This window comes from Kogia breviceps, chromosome 12 (assembly GCF_026419965.1).
Source record: "Kogia breviceps isolate mKogBre1 chromosome 12, mKogBre1 haplotype 1, whole genome shotgun sequence".
Lineage (NCBI taxonomy): Eukaryota > Metazoa > Chordata > Mammalia > Artiodactyla > Physeteridae > Kogia > Kogia breviceps.
In genome coordinates, this window is record NC_081321.1 from 21,612,054 (window position 1) to 21,634,257 (window position 22,204).

The 22,204-nt window shown below is 41.9% G+C and overlaps 2 protein-coding genes across 19 annotated transcripts in view; both read left to right on the forward strand.

Moving 5' to 3' along the window:
• PPFIBP1 (PPFIA binding protein 1) overlaps positions 1-19,732 on the forward strand; it is a 180,513-nt gene extending 160,781 nt beyond the window's left edge. For 10 of the 18 annotated variants that reach the window (XM_059081537.2, XM_067008940.1, XM_059081539.2 and 7 more), the window contains 12 exons: positions 3,052-3,223; positions 5,744-5,894; positions 6,129-6,257; positions 8,231-8,381; positions 9,080-9,191; positions 10,019-10,107; positions 13,045-13,167; positions 13,717-13,842; positions 14,436-14,624; positions 16,106-16,285; positions 17,454-17,519; positions 17,891-19,732. In XM_059081537.2, the coding sequence (XP_058937520.1) occupies positions 3,052-3,223; positions 5,744-5,894; positions 6,129-6,257; positions 8,231-8,381; positions 9,080-9,191; positions 10,019-10,107; positions 13,045-13,167; positions 13,717-13,842; positions 14,436-14,624; positions 16,106-16,285; positions 17,454-17,519; positions 17,891-17,977 (1,575 nt within the window). In that variant the 3' untranslated portion in view covers positions 17,978-19,732. Of the gene's footprint in view, positions 1-3,051; positions 3,224-3,702; positions 3,736-5,743; positions 5,895-6,128; positions 6,258-8,230; positions 8,382-9,079; positions 9,192-10,018; positions 10,108-13,044; positions 13,168-13,716; positions 13,843-14,435; positions 14,625-16,105; positions 16,286-17,453; positions 17,520-17,890 lie in introns of all 18 variants that reach the window. The other 8 variants (XM_059081534.2, XM_059081536.2, XM_059081538.2 and 5 more) reach the window with 1 other exon arrangement.
• Positions 19,733-20,602: 870 nt separating this feature from the next.
• On the forward strand, positions 20,603-21,416 carry REP15 (RAB15 effector protein). The gene is given in 3 exon segments (XM_059081584.2): positions 20,603-20,614; positions 20,722-21,258; positions 21,260-21,416. Coding segments are annotated over 3 exon segments (705 nt in total). The 3' UTR covers position 21,416.
• Positions 21,417-22,204: the final 788 nt, after the last annotated feature.

Here is a 22,204-nt window from a genome sequence, read left to right on the forward strand (position 1 = left end):
AAACCAAAACTCTCAGAATCTGCAAAACATGCCAAATGAATGAAGCCCAACACAAAAGATCACATATGACATGAATCCATCTCTGTGAAATACCAGAATAAGTAAATCCATAGAGATAGAACACAGACTGATGGTTGCCAGAGGTCGGCGAGAGAGGAATGGGGAGAAACTGCTTAGTGAGCAAGGAGTTTTACTTTAATACTTTTTTTTTTTTTTTTCCCCCGGTACACGGGCGTCTCACTGTTGTGGCCTCTCCCGTTGCGGAGCACAGGCTCCAGACGCGCAGGCGCAGCGGCCATGGCTCACGGGCCCAGCAGCTCCGCGGCACGTGGGAACTTCCCGGACCGGGGCACGAACCCGCGTCCCCTGCATCGGCAGGCGGACGCTCAACCACTGCGCCACCAGGGAAGCCCAGGAGTTTTACTTTAGAGTGATGGAAATGTTTTGGAACTCGATAGAGGTGTTTGTTGCACAACACTGTGAATGTGATAAATGCCACAGAATCGCTCACTTTAAAATAGTTACTTTTGGGGCTTCCCTGGTGGCACAGTGGATGAGAATCCGCCTGCCAATGCAGGGGACACGAGTTCGAGCCCTGGCCTGGGAAGATCCCACATGCTGCAGAGCAACTAGGCCCGTGAGCCACAACTACTGAGCCTGCGCGTCTGGAGCCTGTGCTCTGCAGTAAGAGAGGCCGCGACAGTGAGAGGCCCGCGCACCACGATGAAGAGTGGCCCTCACACAGAAACAAAGACCCAGCATAGCCAAAAATAAATAAATAAACAAATATGGGGTTAAAAAAAAAAAGGAAAAAAGAATATTAAAATAGTTACTTTTATGTTATATGACTTTCACCTCAATAAATTATTGAAAAAAAGCCCCAAACTCTCATTCACGCTATTTGATGATCATAATGACCATACCCGGCCTTCCTTTGACTTCACAAAAAGCCCTTCTTAGAAAGATCACCAGCTGTTTATTTTATATAACCACTGTCCATCTGCAGCTAACATGCTGGTATTTTTAAAGGCATCATCAGCATGGGCTCTGGTTCTTCTTTCATCTGATTATCGGTCATTAACCTTGCACAGGTCACAGTCCAGTAGACGTACTATCTCCAGACGCAGTCCCTTGCCTGTTGGCTCTTAGTGCCTTGAGTCGTGATATAGGTATAACTGACAAAACACAGACAGTGGACACAGCCGTAATTCAAGCCATTGTTCTTTTTGTCTTGCTAATTCAGTAAGTGGTGTGAAATGATTTTGGCATCAGCGTTAAGACATAGATAACAGTACCACTACATTGTGGCATTTGTACACTTTTAGTTACTATGAATGGTAGGTATATAGAGGAAAATAACCACCTTAAAAGCCTGTATCCCCTCACCCGTCTCTCCACTTCTGCAAAAAAGAGAGGACAAGAGAGATGTTCAAGAAATGAGAACATGCAAACAAAAGAATCCTTGGATAGTACTAAAACAATATAAGAGACCATGTTACTATAACTGCCAATTCAAATAACCAAAAAGCTCAAAAATAAGCTACAGGCATACCTCGGAGATGTTGCAGGTGCAGGTCCAGGCCCCCATAATAATGCAAATATTGTAATAAAATAAATGTTGCAATAAAGTGAGTCACACAAATGTTTTGGTTTCCCAGTGCATATAAAAGTTATGTTTACACTATACTGTATGTAGTCTATTACATCTGCGGTAACAGTATGTGTACAAAAAAAAAAAAAACAATGTACATACCTTCATTAAAAAGTGCTTTAGGGCTTCCCTGGTGGCGCAGTGGTTGAGAGTCCGCCTGCCGATGCGGGAGACACGGGTTCGTGCCCTGGTCCGGGAGGATCCCACGTGCCGCGGAGCGGCTGGGCCTGTGAGCCATGGCCGCTGAGCCTGCGCGTACGGAGCCTGTGGTCCGCAATGCGAGAGGCCACAGCAGTGAGAGGCCCGCGTACCAGGGGGGGAAAAAAAAAAAGTGCTTTATTGCTGAAAAATGCGAACTCTCACCTGAGCCTGAAGCAAGTTGTAATCTTTTTGCAATAATAACATCAAAAGTCATGTCACAGATCTCCATATAATAATAATGAAAAAGTTTGAAATATTGTGAGAATTACCAAAATGTGACATAGGGACACAAAATGGGCAAATGCTCTTGGAAAAATGGCACCAATGCAGGGTTGCCACAAACTTTCAGTTTGTAAAAACACAATATCTACGAGGCACAATAAAACGAGATGCAATAAAATGAGGTATGCCTGTATTTAAAAATCACAGTTGAAGTTCTTGAAAAAGATCCTGAGATATTGTAGAGATCTGAAGTGGCTTCTGAATCAATCAAGAAAAATTTAATTTTAGTGGGTTTAGTTACGCGTATCTGAACGTCTCACTGTCTTTGAAAACGGGTGATCCATGTTTGGTAACTCACAGACAAGATGTGAATATAACCCAGAATCCTGTTTCAAAAAATATACATTTTAAACAGTTGCTGATTTTGCTTTTATTTTATTAGTAATTCTTTGAGAGGAATATTTAAAATAACTGGAGTAGAAACTCTTTATACTGCTTGGATAGAAGCTTGGGACTAATGCCTACTTTATAGAATAATTACATTATATTGGGCTTCTACCGATGGAGTTATAAAGACTGAGAACTATATCATAGCCAAATCTTTGTCATAAATGATAGAAAAGTAGGAAATCTCCTGCTAGTTACATAATATTTTTATCTCCATGTCTTTGAGGGAATGAGGCAAATAAAATTAAAATAAAATTAGAGAATGTCTAAATCTATCCTAAATATTTAAAGCCCTAAATACATGGATTAAGATTAGTGATGAATATATCTTTGTTGTTGTTCCTTAAGTAGCTTTCAGAACTGACCTTTTTTTAACTTCTAACAAGGCATTTGACATTCGTAATCAGTTTGTTAGTTCAGTTATTCTTTTAAATAAAATCACGTGTGTAACATATTTAGTACTGTGCCGGGCACAGTACTAATACTGACGCACTAATACTGACGCACATTTATTATCACTTCTCTCTCAGGCTAAAGCTCTGGTAGAAAGCAGCCCGTTTGGGAGCCTCCCTCACAAAGCTCCGGGGCAGGACACCTTTGTGGATGACAGTCCCTTTGGCACTCGAAAAACCAGATCTTCCTTTGGTCGTGGCTTTTTTAAAATCAAAAGTAACAAGAGGACAGCAAGTGCGCCAAACTTGGGTATGTGTGGCCAAAATGCTTTTGCCTTAATTCTTCCAGAATGAGGAAGAGATCAGTCTTTTCCCTTATTCATCTATTTGTACATTTCTCTTCCTCAGAAATGATGGTGAATGACTTGGGGGGAAAAGTTAGCAAAAAATGCTTCCGTGGGCTTAATTCAGAGGTAAAGATAGTGTGGACTTTCTCACCCTGCTCTCTGTTCTGGGTGTAAACGTAGAGGAAAGACCAGAAACCGTGATTCTCTCTGACGTCATCAGAAGCAGTTTCCCATCTATCCCGAAAGAGGGTAAAATTAACCCCATGTTGACCCTGCTAATGGAGTCTGTGTGTAGCGTCGGAAGCACGGTGCGGTGCCTGCCTTCCCTCCCACTGTGTGTATCTTGTGACGTAGGAGTTTGATCTGTGTTTCATTTTGTCGTTCCCCTGTGTTCTCTCCATTGGGCTGCGTGTGATTGTGTGCATTGTTGGGATTTCTGAAGACCGTAAACGAAGTGCCAGTGCACCCACCTTAGGTACCGTACCCCTGCATGCCTCCTTCGCCAGCGCCTCGCTCCCAACCGAGCTAATCCCTGCTCTTTGGCGTCTGTAATCTCTAAAAAGTGAGCTGGCAGCCTCAGAAAACACAGTCCTCTACTCCAGTGTTCCTTGCATCTCCCGCTCAAAAGGACTCTCTGTAGAGCCTTTGCTTCCAAACCTAAACGCAGCTGTAACCCATGCTAATGGCACCTTGCGAGCAGCTCTGTGAGGACCTAGATTTGCCCAGTGGCCAGCCGAGTGCAGGGCAGGGCTGCCCTGGTGTCATAAATCCAGCTCCTTCACCCCAAAGCGCATAGCACATCACGCTAACTCGCAGGGCCTTGCAACTCCTTCTCCATGGTTACGTTTCCCCAGCCTCCAGAAAGAAATGTTTTTAGCCAAACAGGTCTGTGGAAGACATTGAAAAAACGTTCATTTTAGACTGACTTCTCTTAGGGGAACATTCTTCTGACACATTATTGCTTTGAAGGTGCGGGTGACATTTAGTGATAGCAGAGGTAACTTTATGCGATATCTGAGGAGTCACCCCCAAGGCGATTTTAGGAGAGGGGAAGCTCAGTTTTCCTCTTTAAAGGGCAGGATACAGTAGGGGAAAAAAATCCTCAAAATAAAACTAAAAACAGGATGTTTTTAAAATAAAGGTGGGCTGGGCAACATTTTCAGGGACACCTGTAACCGTCATGGCTGTAGGGTTTGAACGGAAATGTTCTTTTGGGTTTTCCCAATAGGTCCTATTACCTTGTATAGATAGCCACAGAGGTATTCATGTAGATCATCAAAGGTGACTTCTCTCTCTTTGTACCCTTAAATGTCCAGAATGAACACAGGGTGAATAAAAATGATCTATTCAGACAACTATTTTCAAATGTTTTTGCATCTTTCTTAGAAGAAATACATTGTCAACACTAAGAGGCAAATGCTGCTTACCATAACCTATAATCACAGCTCTGCTTCATAGAAAAGTCAGCCTCTGCAACTTTTAGATCTTGCTGAAACACTGCCCCTGTGGTTTTTGTACAACTTTTACTTTGCTGTATAAAAGTGCACATTCTCACATTGAGGAAACAGCATTCCTTGTGTTTGCTAGTGTGGGATCGTCTGTTAAAAGACAGCTAAAAGGACTAGGATAGTTGATGCTAGGAGATCTGAGAGTAGCAGATTTGGATGTGCCAGAACTTGGTAAACAATTTGATGTAAATGCCAAAGGAAAGGAGGGAATGAAAAGAAAATGACAAAGAGTTTGGACTGGAGTAACAGGGAGAAGATTAACTAGTATTAATGAAATATGAAATACAAAAATGTAAGAGAAGACTCTCAGGAAAATTGGATGCATTTGTTGAGTCCAAGATATCCCTGGCACATCAGATTGGGAATATCCACAGACATCCAGATACTGAAGCTGGGGAGAGAGATTATGAGGCTCAGAGATTCTGATACCAGCTGCTTATAAACAAGCAAAGCCATCATTTCGTGCTGAGCATAGGGTGCGCGAGCTTGTCAAAAGATCCTGCAGAGGGAACCCAGGACAGAATCTTGGAGTGGAAGAAGAAGAGAAAACAGTGGTACAGCAAAGAAACTTTCAGATGACAGATCTAGGAGCATGTCATGTCAGGAAGCTAAAGGAGGTGACAGTTTTAGAGGAGGTAGTCAACAGTGCCAAGTGCTGTAGCAAGATTGAGTATAATTTCGTTAGGAATTCAAATCAGTCAAGGAAAGAATATGGTAATCCTATCCCACCTTTGACTCTCGAAGAAGTTGTAATTTGTAAGTTAATGAACTTGGTACACAAATAGAGTAGGCTGTAGAGTAGAACATAGATTTGTGTTCCATTTTTAATATCTGCAGGGTGTTCTTTGTAAGTCACTGGTTTATTAGACCAACAGAAGAATTCTTAACAGTTGCTTAAACCAAGGAGGTTAACATCTAGTCATGTTCATTCCATATTTTAAAATTCACCAAGTTTGTGTTCTGTTCTTGGAATAGCTGAAACAGAGAAGGAGACACCTGAGCACTTAGATCTGGCTGGTGTATCGTCTCAGCCAAAAGATTCACAGGGGAGCAGTCCCTTCCAGATATCGCCACCATCGCCGGATTCCAAAAAGAAATCTAGGGGTATCATGAGACTCTTTGGAAAGTAAGTAACAGAGCCTTGTCTTATATGTGGCTCAAATGTAATAGTTACGGAATTGTAAGGCTTTTGTGATCCCTTTATGGATGGAGATTGTGATTTGGGATTCATTAACTCATTGAATCTCAGTTAAAGTTTAAATCCAAATTTCTATTCTAACCGTACATAAGCATCAGTTTAAAATGTTCTGATTAAAGTCGCAGGCTTCCTCAGGTCCAGTGTGTTGTGTCTTCTTTTCAGACTTAGGAGAAGTCAATCAACTACATTTAACCCAGATGACATGTCTGAGCCTGAATTCAAAAGAGGAGGGACAAGGGCAACTGCAGGACCTCGACTGGGTTGGTCTCGAGATTTGGGACAATCTAACAGGTAAGAACAGTCAAACGAATGGTCTCTTGCATCTCTACCCGAGTATCAAGGTCTCGTGAGCACCTGTGGTGTTAGTATTGACCCTGGGTTAGACAGTCAAATCCATTGCTTACTGCTGTGCCTTGTGGAAGGCTCCATCATCTTTAGAGCAGTGCAGTTCGGCTGGGGTTGGTGAAAAACTGTACGGAAGATGAGGGCTCTGTGAGTTAGGTGAGGACCCGGAGCTAAAGTATCAGCAGCATCTGTACTAGAATGTACTAGAATGTACTAGAATGGCTCTTGGACTTAAATTTTACATAGAAAACAATTATTAATACTCTAAAGCATAGCTCTGGAAAGATGGGATAGCATAGTGGGTAAGAATAGGTTCTACAGACTTGTGGTTGCCAAGGGGTAGGGGAGGCGGGGGAGGGGTGGATTGGGAGCTTGGGATTAGCAGATGCAAACCATTATATATAGGATGGATCTACAAGGTCCTACTGTGTAGCACAGGGAACTATATTCAAAAGCCTGTAATAAACCAGAATGGAAACAAATATGAAAAGGAAATGTATATAGAGAGATATATACGTATACCTGAATTACTTTGCTGTACACTGGAAATTAACACAACACTGTGACTCAGCTGTGCTTTACTTTAAAAAAAAAAAAAAAAGAATAGGTTCTAGAGACAGACTGCTTGGACATGATTTCTGGCTTCACCGCTTCCTACAAGCTGAGTGACCTTGAGCAATTACTTCCATGCTCTGCACCTCTGTTTCCCATAGTATGAATTAGTACTTACTCCAAAAGATGATTAAATGAGTTAACCTGTGTTAAGTATCTGGCAAATAATAACTGTTCAGTAAACATTAGTAATTGATAAGAGTCTGTGAAAACACTTAAAAGACATACATTCTATCTGAAGTCTTCAATTTATCAGGACTGTGTAATGTTTTTATCTATTAAGACTCTAAGAACTTTTCCTACACCCTTATCACAGTTTAGGGCTGGTTTGGAACTGCTATGCTGATTTGCTCAACATAAAAAAGGGTGGAGTTGGCAAATATTTAGCACAATCATTGATACTAAATCTTTTAAGATGATAATGGGCTAGAAACCTTTTACACATGGTCCTTCCCACCCAGGCAGAATGCTGGCCACAAGTTTCATCAAGGAGGAAACTCTCTTTGGCCTTCTTCAAATACCAAACAGTCTCATTGGCCACATGTTCCCTTTGTACACAGTAGAGGACTTGCTTGTGCTGTTATAAAAAAATAAATTTTGTTCATCGCCACATTTTTTTTCCCAAACAGGAACACTACTTGTAAAAACAGTAAAAGAAACTAACACAACATTGTAAGTCAACTATACTTCGATAGAAAAATAAAATTAATTTTTAAAAAAATAGTAAAAGAAAGCAGAAATTTGCTTTGATTGTACTTTCTCATTACTCAGTGATGGCATATTGCCCTCTTCTCATTGAATACCATCTGGAGAGAAACCATAATTCTACTAGAGTTAATTCAAGTTAGACTTGAGTTTCTTTCAGTCTGGCATAGTGTTTTCTGTTTGTAAATTCAATCTTTAAACAACATTAGTTGAAAGTAGTATAATAACTTGAGCTGTTGGTTTAACCCAGTCTTCTTCTATAAAACATGTTAAATCATGATGAATCTTTTGTGGTTTTGTTTGACATGAAGACTGTGGTCTTACAAGGGAGAGCTTTCATCTCCAGTATCACTTACTCCACCAAATATGTACTAAAAATTAGGCTTCCCATAGTCAAATGTGTATCACCAGGGAATCTCCATGTTTATTGAATATGCAGTTGTTCATTCCTGATGGTAACTTAGCTGATTGGTTTCTAATTGTTTTTCATGCGATTGTTCATTTTCCTGTAGTGACCTGGATATGCCAGTTGTTCAGCCCTGATGGTAACTTAGTGGATTGGCTTTTAATTGTTTTTCATGCGATTGTTCATTTTCCTGTAGTGACTTGGATATGCCATTTGCCAAGTGGACCAAGGAACAGGTTTGCAATTGGCTTGTGGAACAGGGCTTGGGGTCCTACCTGAACTCTGGCAAGCGCTGGATTGCATCTGGCCAAACACTTTTGCAGGCTTCTCAACAAGATCTAGAGAAGGTGAATGCTTCTCTATTTTGTTTGCACAATGGAGAGAGAGAGAGAGAGAGAGAGAGAGGAATATGAATGTAGATTTGTTTTATATTCCAAAAAGGGGAGTGGGTAGAGCTAGTAAGTATTCTGGAAAAAGTTTGAGTTTCCTGCTTCATGCTTATTTTATCTCATGGACTTAAAGGGAGGACCTGGTCCCTTATGAAACACTTAAGCCACTGGGCACTTTAATGACAAAATAATTATATAGACATAATAATAAAGTTTCAGTTCATATCTCTCAAAACCATTCTGTGGCTTTATCATTGGTCCGTCTTCTCAGTGTAATATATGCAATTCAATTTCACTTTGCAAAAGGGAAAAAAAGAGCCCTACACTTAATGTCCAGCTATTTAACATTTCTTCCCAATTATTTAACATTCAGTACAGAATAAGGGTAGGATTCCTGTTATGCATGGTACAGTTCCTATCTTGCAAAGGAAGGAACCTAGTGCGGAATATCTAACGTACCACTAAAACAACTGCAGTGGTCTTTCCAGGGGCTTTTTGTTCAGCAACATTTTACAGCCTGGGTTAGTATTCTGATTTAATGTAATTATTGGGTCTTCAACGCTGGCTTGATTTTCGAGGAATTTGCATCCTTTGCCAGTGGCATCCAGCCCATGTTGACAGAGTTGTAATGCCAGTGTTTCTTTTTATTAATTCAGGAACTTGGAATCAAGCATTCACTTCATCGAAAGAAACTCCAGCTGGCACTGCAAGCCCTGGGATCCGAAGAAGAAACCAATCATGGAAAGCTGGATTTCAGCTGGGTCACTAGTAAGAGGTTTTAAATTCATGAATCAGTGAATGAATGAATTTTATACACACACACACACACACACACACACACACACACACACAGAGCTGCTTTTTCTTTTGTTTTGTTTTGTTTTTTTGGTTTTTTTAATAGATCTTTATTGGAGTATAATTGCTTCACAATACTGTGTTGGTTTCTGTTGTACAACAAAGTGAATCAGTCATATGCATATACATGTCCCCATATCCCCTCCCTCTTGAGCCTCCCTCCCATCCTCCCTATCCCACCCCTCTAGGTGGTCACAAAGTACCGAGCTGATCTCCCTGTGCTATGCGGCTGCTTCCCACTAGCTAACTGCTTTACATTCGGTAGTGTATATATGTCGATGCTACTCTCATTTCGTCCCAGATTCCCCTTCCCATCCTATGTCCTCAACTCCACTCTCTATGTCTGCATCTTTATTCCTGCCCTGCAACTAGGTTCATCAGTACCATTTTTTTTTTTTTTTTTAGATTCCATATATATGCGTTAGCAGACAGTATTTGTTTTTCTCTTTCTGACTTACTTCACTCTGTATGACAGTCTCTAGATCCATCCACTACTCTTCAAATGAACGAGTTTCATTCCTTTTTATGGCTGAGTAATATTCCATTGTATATATGTGCCATATCTTCTTTATCCATTCATCTGTCGATGGACACTTAGGTTGCTTCCATGTCCTGGCTATTGTAAATAGTGCTGCAGTGAACATTGTGGTGCATGACTCTTTTTGAATTATGGTTTTCTTTTTTTCATCACAAGAATGGGTATTCTGTGGCTCATTATTGACACTCATTTCTATCCTTAGGATGGTTGGATGATATTGGTCTCCCCCAATACAAGACCCAGTTTGATGAAGGACGGGTAGATGGTCGAATGCTTCATTACATGACTGTTGTAAGTAACTCACTCCTGGGGTTGGGGGGGGCGGCTAAAACTGTTTTTCTCTGAAAAACACAGAAACAGAGTAAGCAAAATACAGTGTTTTCACAGTGATTCTGCTGTAGTGTGAAGGGGTTGTTTTTAACTTGAGGAGAGGGGCAGGCATAGTTTTCTAAGTTGAAATTGTAAGATTTGGTGATTGCAATAGCCTTGGGAAATTTTGAAATCCTGATTTAAGCTACGTGAAACCTAACTGAAACTAAGTTATCCAAAAAGTTGATTTTGTATATATTCAATAACATAGACATTGAAGTGTACACTTTGAATGGGTGAAGTTTATGGTATGTGAATTATATGTTATAAAAATGTTGAAAATGAGAGAAGGTAGAGTTTTGCAGCCCTGGCAGTTTCTAAGGGATATGTTCCCATAAGCAGTGACCACTCAGAAGGCTGGGACTTGTCATCCACTAGGACTTTCTTTTCCCTTCCCTTCTACTTTTGAGCACTGTTTCCTGAAACCCCCAGCCCGTCTTACTTCAGCCCAGTTCTGCTGGAGTTACTGGAGTAAAGCAGAGCTAGGCCTTCACTCTCATTCCTTCATTACTGTTTCATGTTTTTAGCCTTCTGTCCAATGGGTAGAAGAGGACTTTTCCCTACTTTACGGCAGTGGGGAGAGATGGGTTCCGGGAGAACTTGTTCTAGACTCCATGGTACTAGGAGTGTTCTGCCTAAGATGCTTTTATTTAAACGGCCTTTTGTGGATTCAGCTACCACAGTATCTTTTTAAAATAAGTTGAAAGTTTCAAAGAGCTAACTTACTTAGGAATTTTTCAATATCAAAGAAATTTGGGGTTCAGCTCATTTTCTTCTCCATCCCTGAACCAAAGTCTGAACCGTGGTGAGCACATCATGTGAACTGAAGGAAAAATAACACCAGCATGTGGCATGTTGCATACTTACTGTGTGCCAGACACTCTTTCAAACACTTTACTCATAATTAATACTCAGTTCTCAGCAGTCCTTGACTTAGCACTCTGTTATCCCCAGCTTTCAGATGAGGAAACAAAAGAATTGAGAAATTGAGTAACTTAACCAAGTTTCCACTGTTAGAAAGCAGCAGAAAGTCACAGAGCATTTGTGCCTGTTTGCCTGCCCATCTAGGCATGGGTATGTTCCTGTGGGAATGTGAGCAAATTGAGACTGAAAATCACAAAAGGCAAATGTATAACCTTTGTGGCTATAAAGGAATAAATTACCTTAGAAAATTTGACCCCGGAAATCCTAAGTCACAAAATGTCTGTTTGAAATTGGTATCCTGGATTGGACCCGGGGTCAGAAAAAGGACCTAGTAGAAAAACTGGTGAAATCCGAATAAAACCTGGGGTTTAATTGAATTTTATTATTGTCCGTGTTAATTTCTTAGTTTCACTGAATATCTTGGTTATATAAGGTGTCAACATTAGAAGAAGCTGGGTGAAGGGTCCGTGGGACTCTGTACTATCTTTGGCAACTCTTCGGTAAATCTAAAATTACTTAAAAGATTTTTTAACATCCCCCCCCCTCAAAGAAGCGTGTCTTGATTTCAAAGAAATCCCTACTTTTAAAATCCCTTAAACTAAACTAATGACCATTTTATTTACATTGTAAACATTGTACATAACCCACGTGGAAATGTTTTGAATGGGTGTCTCAATCTTAGATTAAAATATGTTAAATGCCCTTTCTAACTTATCCTCAGGCTCTGTTTTTAAGACATTAATCTGGAAAAAAAATCAGGAAATAATTTTTGCTCAGTAAGTAGTCTTAAGGATTTAAACTGTTTTATAATTTTATTTTAAAAATATCTCTGTAGGGCTTCCCTGGTGGCACAGTGGTTGAGAGTCCGCCTGCCGATGCAGGGGACACAGGTTCGTGCCCCGGTCCGGGAGGATCCCACATGCCGCGGAGCGGCTGGGCCCGTGAACCATGGCCGCTGAGCCTGCGCGTCCGGAGCCTGTGCTCCGCAATGGGAGAGGCCACAACAGTGAGAGGCCCACGTACTGCAGGAAAAAAAAAGAAAAAAAAAAATCTCTGTAATAGGTTAATTGTTTTCCCGTGTAAGAAATGTGTTCTTGGTAAGGTGTGCCTAAAATGGATGTTTTCCTTGTTTATTTCCTGGGCGTGTTTGGCAATAGATTGGTGCTTATCTTGACACGGGCCCCCCCCAACTCCCCCAAATCACCTTCTTCTAAAATAATTTGTTTTGGTGTGTTTGAAAAGTTCCCAGTAGCCACAGACCGGTGAAAGTTATTCCTTAAAGGAATCACTTGGTGATATATGTTGCTACATATAACTTCTTCATTTCTCTTCTCTCTTGCTTCTCACCAGAAGCTTTGCATTGATTAACATATAATTTTTCCAAAACGGTTCACAGTGTCTGCTAGGTAAAGCACAATATTCTAGAACCAGAGATTTCTTGAGGCTGGGGGGATAGTATAATAGGAGCACTCTTCTGGATTTCCCCCAAACTGTGATGTGCCTTAGCTCAGAAAACCTTCTCTTGGTCATTGGTGAACATTGCTTGCTCTCAGCTATCTGCTTTATCAAATCAAATCGAAGCAGGTTGCCTTTCGTAGTGGCCTAGCGAGTGCTTTTCAAACGGTGTTTTTCAGAGCTGTGTAGTCCCACAATCTTATCTCAGTGGAGGAGAGAGAAACAGGTAGAAGAAGTCAGCTTCAGTTGGGACAACCTGAATTTTGGTTCCCTTCTATTGTATACTGGGGTCCTAGAGAAAATTTTGTTCAGCACAGGAAAAAGAGTTTTGTTACTGCATAAAAGCTTTGAAAATCCTGACAAGCCCTTGAGGCCTATTGTTAGAGGTGCACTTCTGCTTTTGAGTTTTCTGAGGTTTCCCTGAGAAGGTTCTCCTGCTCTAGGTCTGCTCAGTGAGCGCCTTTTTGCTTTGTTTTGCAGGATGACTTACTGTCTTTGAAGGTCATGAGCGTGCTCCATCATCTCAGTATCAAGAGGGCCATCCAGGTCCTGAGGATCAATAACTTTGAGCCAAACTGTCTGCGGAGGCGACCCTCTGACGAGGTAGCATCTGAGGTTGAGGTTTACACAGCATACACGTTCCATGCATGTGACTGCCCGTGTGGAGACACTAAGACCCATTTCCTCTTGGAGCCTTCAGGGGAGGAAAGCGTCTGGTTCCCTCAGAGGCTCAAATCCAGCCTCATTGACTTCTTAGGCTTTGTCTTCCTATATTCCTTGCTTTCCCCCCGTGATGGTTCTACCTATATAACTAAAGCCAAAGATTGTGTTTTAGTTTTCCTTCCTCCTTTCTTGGGTGTATTTTATTTTCCTGCCTCCTTCAGCCCCAAAGTTAAGTAGCACTGTAAAGACTACCTTTCCTAAAGCACTGCTTTATTAGTGTGCAAGAAACTTAAAACTCTGGGACACGGATTCTTTAAAGGAGAATTCAAACTAGCAAACACCTTTTTACCTTTTTCTCTATCAGCATTTAGCGGGATGTAGAACGACTCCGCTCCATGAGGCAGGCTCTTCAGAATGAACATGGCAGGTTTAATATTTGGAACCTCACAGTCAGTGACTGAAGCTCTGGGTGGTGCTTTGTTCCCACAGAATAGCATCACCCCATCAGAGGTTCAGCAGTGGACCAATCATCGCGTGATGGAGTGGCTGCGCTCTGTGGACTTGGCGGAATATGCCCCCAATCTCCGAGGCAGTGGTGTCCATGGTGGGCTCATGGTAAAACTCTGTTTTCATTTAAAACCGACTTCTTATCATTGTGTTTCCATTAGTCTCACGAGTAGGCTATTACCTGTTGCTGGTCATGACCCTAAAGTCATCTAACGGAACTCGCCTGCAACATTTCTAGTGAATCTTTTCCTTCAGAGTATTCTGTCCCATATTGTTTATTTATATCATATAACTCTAGATTGGATTTAAACCCATTTCTCTTTCATTATCTTCTTTCACGTTGGATAACATCTGGCCACTGGCTCTCGTATGATCATGTTGTAAAATCCCTGCAAAGATACAGACTATATTTCTGCACGTTGATGTTGCATAAGGAGTTAGTTCCCAAAGGTACCACTTCAGAGAGGCAGAAGCCCCAACTTTGTAATGCCTGGAGGTCAGGACCAGCTCTACTTCTCACTAGCTTAGGCAAAACAAAGAAAAGATATTTAAATCGAAGGTCAGAGTCCATAGTCTGTCTCACTGAGCTGTTGAGAGGGCCATTGGAGATAACTAAATGAAAGAGTTTTGCAGATGATAAAGCACAATGCAGGCATGTACATGATACCTGGTGTCTTAAAGAATCTTAATTTTTCCTGTAGGTTCTAGAACCTCGTTTTAACGTGGAAACAATGGCTCAGTTACTGAACATCCCACCAAGCAAGACCCTGCTGCGAAGACATTTGGCCACTCATTTCAACCTTCTGATCGGTGCGGAGGCCCAACACCAGAAACGGGATGCCATGGAGTTACCAGATTATGTACTCTTAACAGCTACTGCCAAAGTGAAGGTTGGTTCAAGCTCCTACCATTTAATAGTTGCCTTTAGCAAAGGCTCAGTTTTGACTGTTACCTGGCTATCCCATTTTCTGAGGTTTACTAAGTTTTGTGGATGGGTTGAAGGTAAATGCATCTTTAAGAGTAATTAGGAAAATGCATTTTTGAAGGTTTCCTTCTGGGGGGAATCTTTGCTCAAATCATTTATTTTATTAGAGTTAACAATATAAGGAACCTGATGTTGGCTTCTATAATTGACGTTTTGCCAATGCAGAAAGCCCATGACTTGGGCCCGGTTTTGACCGCAGTTATCCTATGGACAAATCAAGCATAAGAGGAGGATTTCTTCTCATACGTATCATTAACCAGCCTTGCAAGCTAGGAAAAGATCATTAAGAAATGATCCACAGGGCTTCCCTGGTGGCGCAGTGGTTAAGAGTCGGCCTGCCGATGCAGGGGACACGGGTTCGTGCCCCGGTCCGAGAGAATCCCACATGCCACGGAGCGGCTGGACCCGTGAGCCATGACCGCTGAGCCTGCGCGTCCGGAGCCTGTGCTCCGCAGTGGGAGAGGCCACAACAGTGAGAGGCCCGCGTACCGCAAAAAAAAAAAAAAAGAAATGATCCACAGTAGACCAGCAGAGAATGGGTATCTCCAGATTTACCTGGATTCATGGATCGTACAAAATTCAGATCACTTTTTCTTCCTTAAATCACTCTTCCGTGAGCTCTTCTGAGTCCGTTTTCTCAATTAACGGAATGTAGAGGTAGGGTTTATTGGTTCCTCCACAAATGTGGCTCCTCCACAAACTTTTTTTTTTTTTAAACCACTTTTACCTACCCAACGCCTCCTCTTTAGCTCCCTTTCTCCCTTAAAAGATGTACCAGATTTGAAATCTCTGAGAGATTCTGTTCTATTTAAATTCTCAGCGTCAGCCTGATCACCATCTCCTTAACATATAGTCTCAGGGACTATCCAGTGAAAGGATGGAGTTTCTCTTCTCTCACTGGAAATTCTCTCTCCAGTAGAGCAGATTTCTTTTCAGCAGTTACCAGTCCTGTTATGGAAGCATAACAGGCATACAGGATAATCATAGCCTTACCCAAAAAGAAAATACAGTAATAGCCATTTTCTATTGCTGATCTTAGATTAGAAAACCTTGCAAAATTGAATTCAGCCCTGAGAAATCTCACTGCAATAAGGTCTGTCTATCAAAACTAAGGCTCTTGGCATATTTTGCTTTTCACAGTGACTACCCAGCTAGTTGGTGTGAATAAGGAGGACAAGCTTAATCTTCTGAGAGTCATAATAAGGATCCTTGATCACATTAGCATGTCAGTCATATGCCTAGGATGCCTTTGTTTTTCTTATACCCACTTAATCATCCAGTTGCTTTTCTCTGTAGTGTGAATAATTAAATTATACGTGTTATTGATCCTTTGTCATATGAATTTTATCAAGTCCCTGGATGTTTTTGCCTGCTTTTCTTTAAAAGCCAAAGAAACTCACCTTCAGCAATTTTGGGAATCTGAGAAAGAAGAAACAGGAAGATGGGGAGGAATATGTTTGTCCAATGGAATTGGGACAGGCCTCAGGAGGTACATCTAAGAAAGGATTTAAGCCTGGTTTGGACATGCACCTGTATGATGAGGATGACTTGGACCGGTTAGAGCAGGTAAACGTAACCCTATATGCCTGTTTTAAAGTTCTTCCAGTATTGGGGCTTCCCTGGTGGCTCAGTGGTTGGGAGTCCGCCTGCCGATGCAGGGGGCGCGGGTTCGTGCCCCGGTCCGGGAGGATCCCACGCGGCTGGGCCCGTGAGCCATGGCCACTGAGCCTGCGCGTCCGGAGCCTGTGCTCCGTGACGGGAGAGGCCGCAACAGTGAGAGGCCCGCGTACCACAAAAAAAAAAAAAAAAAAAAAAGTTCTTCCAGCATTGAAACACTAAATGAAAACTTTGTGCACTGTGTCTGCTAGGCAAAGACATTTTCCTTACATGCCTACAAATAAAGATAATAATAAGATAAAAGCGAGCACTTAACAGATTGCTTACTACATCCCAGGCACTACCCTAAGCACGTAACGTGTTAATGTTCAGGGTAATCCTAATACGTGGGGAGTATTGTTATCCTCATTTTACAGATAAGGAAACTGAGGCACAGAATGGTTAAGTAACTCACACAAGATAGAAGAGCTGGTAGAATCACTGGGGTTCTAACCTGCCCGGCTGGTTTCAAAGCCTGTGCTATTTACCTATGTTATACCGTCTCGGTGTTAAGGAAATCTATGTATTAAAACAAGTCAGGGGGCTTCCCTGGTGGCGCAGTGGTTGAGAGTCCGCCTGCCGATGCAGGGGAACCGGGTTCGTGCCCCAGTCCGGGAAGATCCCACATGCCGCGGAGCGGCTGGGCCCGTGAGCCATAGCCGCTGAGCCTGCACGTCTGGAGCCTGTGCTCCGCAACGGGAGAGGCCACAGCAGTGAGAGGCCCGCGTACCGGAAAAAAAAAACAAAAACAAAACAAAAAAAACCACTAGTCAGGAATCGACAGCTCATACTTCTTAGCCTTTTCAGTATGAGGGCGTGCATCTGAATATTGCCTTCGAACAGTCTGCTGTTGCCATGGTCAACATCAGAGCATTAGGCTACATGTGCCGGTAAAGTGTTTCTTCTCATTTTTAACATCCAGTTGCATTAGTGGGAGGAGACGCAACAGGAGTGCTCTGTGGCTCCTCTCCTGTCCAGTACCACTTGGACTATTTCTTCTTAGATTTGTGTTCATTTTGCTGTACTTTCCTTGAAATTATTGCAAATGAGTAGTCATGGCATGGTATGTTCATTGCAGATGGAGGACTCAGAAGGGACAGTGAGACAGATAGGTGCATTCTCCGAGGGCATCAACAATCTAACCGTAAGTTGTAAAACGAATTTCAAATGTTCTTCTAAAAATAAGTTTCGGGCTTCCCTGGTGGCGCAGTGGTTGGGAGTCCGCCTGCCGATGCAGGGGGACACGGGTTCGTGCCCCCGTCTGGGAGGATCCCACGTGCCGCGGAGCGGCTGGGCCCGTGAGCCATGGCCGCTGAGCCTGCGCGTCCGGAGCCTGTGCTCCGCAGCGGGAGAGGCCACAACAGCGAGAGGCCCGCGTACCGCAAAAAAAAAAATAAATAAATAAATAAAAATAAGTTTGACAATGACCCCGAAGGACTGCGTGTGTCGTGGAGAGCCGGTAGTGCAGAGCTCGTGGCACTCGGTGTGTGTGACTCCCACCTCCTTGTCTTCCAGCACATGTTAAAGGAAGACGACATGTTTAAAGATTTTGCTGCCCGTTCCCCCAGCGCCAGCATCACCGATGAAGACTCAAACGTCTGACCGCAGCACCTGGATGAGCGCGGGGAGCCCTTCATCTTTGTTCCACTTTATTTCTCAAACACTCACAGTATCTACAATGAGCAGCAGACCGTATATCGTTCATCGTTCCCACTTCTCGTTTAGAAGTGGAAACGGAAAGCAGGGAATAGGTGCCGATTCTAAAGTTGCCATGACAAATAAGACACTGGTGAATGAGAGTATAATTGTTTTTCCTCTATTTAATGTAAAGAAAAAAAAATCTGTGATATATTATATTTAAAGTGTTGCATTTAATATGAGTATTTTGCCGTAGTGTTTCCATCTACATTCACAGCGTGGAGGGTTTGGGAAGCAGTAACCAGTGAGGGAATGATTTTTGACAGCACTGCAGCCCTGGAAGCAGGACGTTGTATGCTTTCAAAATCAACACGTGGAATCTCTTTAAGCATTCAGCGTGCCCACTAAATGCCAGCCACACCTCCACATGCCTCCACATATTGTCCCATTTTTATATATTTTTCTAAATATATGTATATACTTAGTACATAGAAAAACAGAACTTTTATTTTGTGACATAAGGAAGATGATAAAAAGATCACATTAAAAAAAAATACAGTGATCAAAATTTTCGTATACCAGCTGGTTCTTGGGGAGGTCATGAGTGATCTTTCTTTCTCCAAAACTGAATTGACATATATGAAATACCCCGTTTTTGATGATACGTCACAAAATTGTTGAATAGCTTTTTAAGAATTTCAGCCTTAATCTTGGATCCTCTTACCTCATAAGGGAGAACTTAAGGGACACTTAAATACTATTAACTTGAATGCATTCAGAAACTCCCCTAAATTTTGTAGAGATCATTTCTGAAGAAACAAACGAAACAAAACAAAGCCCTTTACAGTATTAAGCTTCTTATCTTCCTCTTTGCTAAATATATCATTACATCAAAATACTAACAGTCTTCCTAATGTTAGTAATTGTACATTTCTCAGGCTATTAGTGAATGGGATTTTTTTTTTAAAAGCTGAATACTTGTCTGAATATTTTGTCTCAATCAGAGTTCAGTAACTCAAAGCCTGCAAAATTAGTTTCATAATGGCTATATTGTGATGATAAAATGCAGTTCATGTTTTTCTGTAGCGCAGGTCCCAGATAATCTTTATAAAGAAAATAGAAAGCTGCAACAAAAACTGTTATTATGTTTATTGTTTTCTAGAGGCATTAGAAAGAATATTCTATTTTGTATTCAGTACTTCATCATTACTCATGATAGCCAATGGTAGTAAAGACAGGTTTTCACAAATTGGCATAGGGTGGGTCGTTCAGTATATGTCAGTGGACTTGCTTAATAAACTGTATTTGAATGTCAGTGGTATGATCTTTCAAGCTAACAAGTTACCAAGCTTTTCATCAAGGAACCTGTGATACTAAATTACTATTTATTCATAACTAAAATAGTTCAATGCTAATAATACTCTTTTGCTCCCTGTCATTCATTATTTGGTAACTGTATTGGACTCTTACCATATTTGTGTTTTATTTTAATGTGAATATGTGTCACCATTTGCAAAACAATTTGTTATTCAAACCTGGTTAAAAATAACCAGGAGACTGTTATAGATGCCAAGTATTCTTTATTCAGGACAATGTAACATCACTGATGATATGTGATATGGTTAAATTTTTTTGATGATATATATTTTATTTACAAAATATTATGCACTGCTGGTATTACCATATGAAAAGAAATAAAGTCAATTGATAATTGCCTCATATTTTTATCATCTGTTACTTTCTTTTCCTTTGCTTGGAGTAACCAGTAGCCTTTATTTCTGCTCTAGAGAATAGTAACACCAACTCTTTACAGTTCACAAACTCCCATAAATTTGCTTGAGTATGATTTATAGCATGTATCAACACATAGAAATTTGAGGCCTTTGCTTGAGAAACTTCTGTATGAAGGGAAACACGGGCAGCTGAGCTGGGGGCTGAGGACTCATGGCAGAGGGATATCAGAAAAGCAAAGGGAAATGACTTGCCTACAGGTTTGGAGAAGTTAGTTGTAGAAGAAAGTGAGTTCTATATGTATGGTTCTTTAAAGAACTAAGTGCTATTTTTTTTTTTTTTTTTTTTTTAAAGATCTAGAATGAAAAGTCTGCCTCTCTCCCTCCTTTTTTTTTTTTTTTTTTTTTTTTGCTGTATGCGGGCCTCTCACTGTTGTGGCCTCTCCCATTGCGGAGCACAGACTCCGGACGCGCAGGCCCGGCGGCCATGGCCCACAGGCCCAGCCGCTCCGTGGCATGCGGGATCCTCCCGGACCGGGGCACGAACCCACATCCCCTGCATTGGCAGGCGGACTCTCAACCACTGCGCCACCAGGGAAGCCCTAAGTGCTATTTTTAATTAAACTAAAATTTGGAAAAAGGAAACATGTCTTGGAAGAGGTTACCAAATATTAAAAGTAGAGCGAATACAAGTAAAAGACAGATGTGTTTTTTTTTTTGTGAAAGTTAATATCTCTAACTTAATAAACCAGCAGGAATCTGTATGAGTACAACACATCCAGCTGACAAACGGGAAGACCTATATGTTTGTTTAGCTGTGTGTATATATGCTTCCCTGAAGAGTTAGAAAACTGGGACCATGTTAGCAGATGTGACTTCACTGCAAAACTCTTACTCTGAGAAAGGGCAGTTCGCCTGGTTGATACGCGGAAGTAGTGCTGAGTGGGTGCAGGGAAAACGGGGCCAAAACCATCGCAGCAGTTGGCTCTGAAGGACGGCAAAGAGGTTCTCGGCATCTGTGAGGTGGTCGGTGGAGCTATAGGCCGTGCAGCCCAGAAACTGAAGGAGTATCTTGGATTTGAAGACACGCTGAGCAATCTATGCCCAGCTCCAAACACTCTCAATGAGATCTTCTTAATCCACTTCGTCACTTTCTGCCATGAAAAAGGCATTGACAGCTGGCTTACTACCACCAAGATGACCAAACACCAAACCTTACTGTTCGGGGAGGACTGGATTCGGACCTTTTGGGGATCCGATAAGCAAATAAGGCTCCAGCTGGCGGTACAGACTCTACAGATGTCTTCTCTTCCTCCCGTGGAATCTGAGCCTTGTGACCCCTCCAATCCAGAATCCAGGGCAGAGGGGTCTTTCAGCAATAGAAGTAGGTTTGATAAGCTGGAGGAATTCTGTAACTTGATAGGAGAGGATTGTCTGGGCCTGTTTATCATCTTTGGTGTGCCAGGATAGCCTGAAGACATCAGACATACTGTTGTCCTGGACAGTATCAAACGTTGAGACTGTGAGGGGCCATCTGCTGGGAGGGACGGCGGTGGCACGATTCATCCTGGAAACTGAAGATTGTGTCTCCATCAGGGAACTGCTTGGAAACTGTCTGAGTAAGCAAGACGGGCTGAGAGAGGTGGGCAAGGTTCATATTAGCATCCTCTGAACTGGCTATGTGAGATGAGATGGGCCTGTAAGATAAAAAGGAAAAAAATATTTTATTTTAATAAGCAAGTTCATCCTCTTACATTATCCTCTCATGGGATTTCTTTTTTCTCCTCTCCCCCGACCCCACATTGAATGAAAACCATCACCTGGGTCAAAACATCTTAGTATCATGATTATCGAGAGAAAAAATCCTGCCTGTATTTCAGGGAAAATGTAACAATTTAGCTTAATCTTTTATTTATTATTCAACAATTAAAGTGGGAAGAGAGGATAATAAAGTCATCCTTAAAGTTCGATTTGAAAAATAAATTGTGTGTTTGGTAGAGTAAGTCTAGCATTTGAAAGTGTAAAGTGTGTTTTGACTCCTGTGGGTGGGAAGTGGGTAGAACAGGTTTAATGACATTGACACAACCGGTTTCGTTTCAGGACCCCTAAGCAAAACCTAGCCTGGCTCTCTTCCTCTCTACCCTGATCCCACCTCATCCCAAGCTGCTTCCTCTGCACAGAGAGGACCTTGGAGGGATCCCTCTGGGACTCAAGTGTTAGCTTTACCTATGATTTAAACACAGTGACCCATTTAACGATCCCTCGTAATAATGATTAACATCTGTTGAGCATTTGCAGTAAGGAAAGTGTATTCACGTATAAAAAACATCTTTACTTAAAAGCCTGGGTGGGGGCTTCCCTGGTGGCGCAGTGGTTGAGAGTCTGCCTGCCGATGCAGGGGACACGGGTTCGTGCCCCGGTCCGGGAAGATCCCACGTGCCGCGGAGCGGCTGGGCCCGTG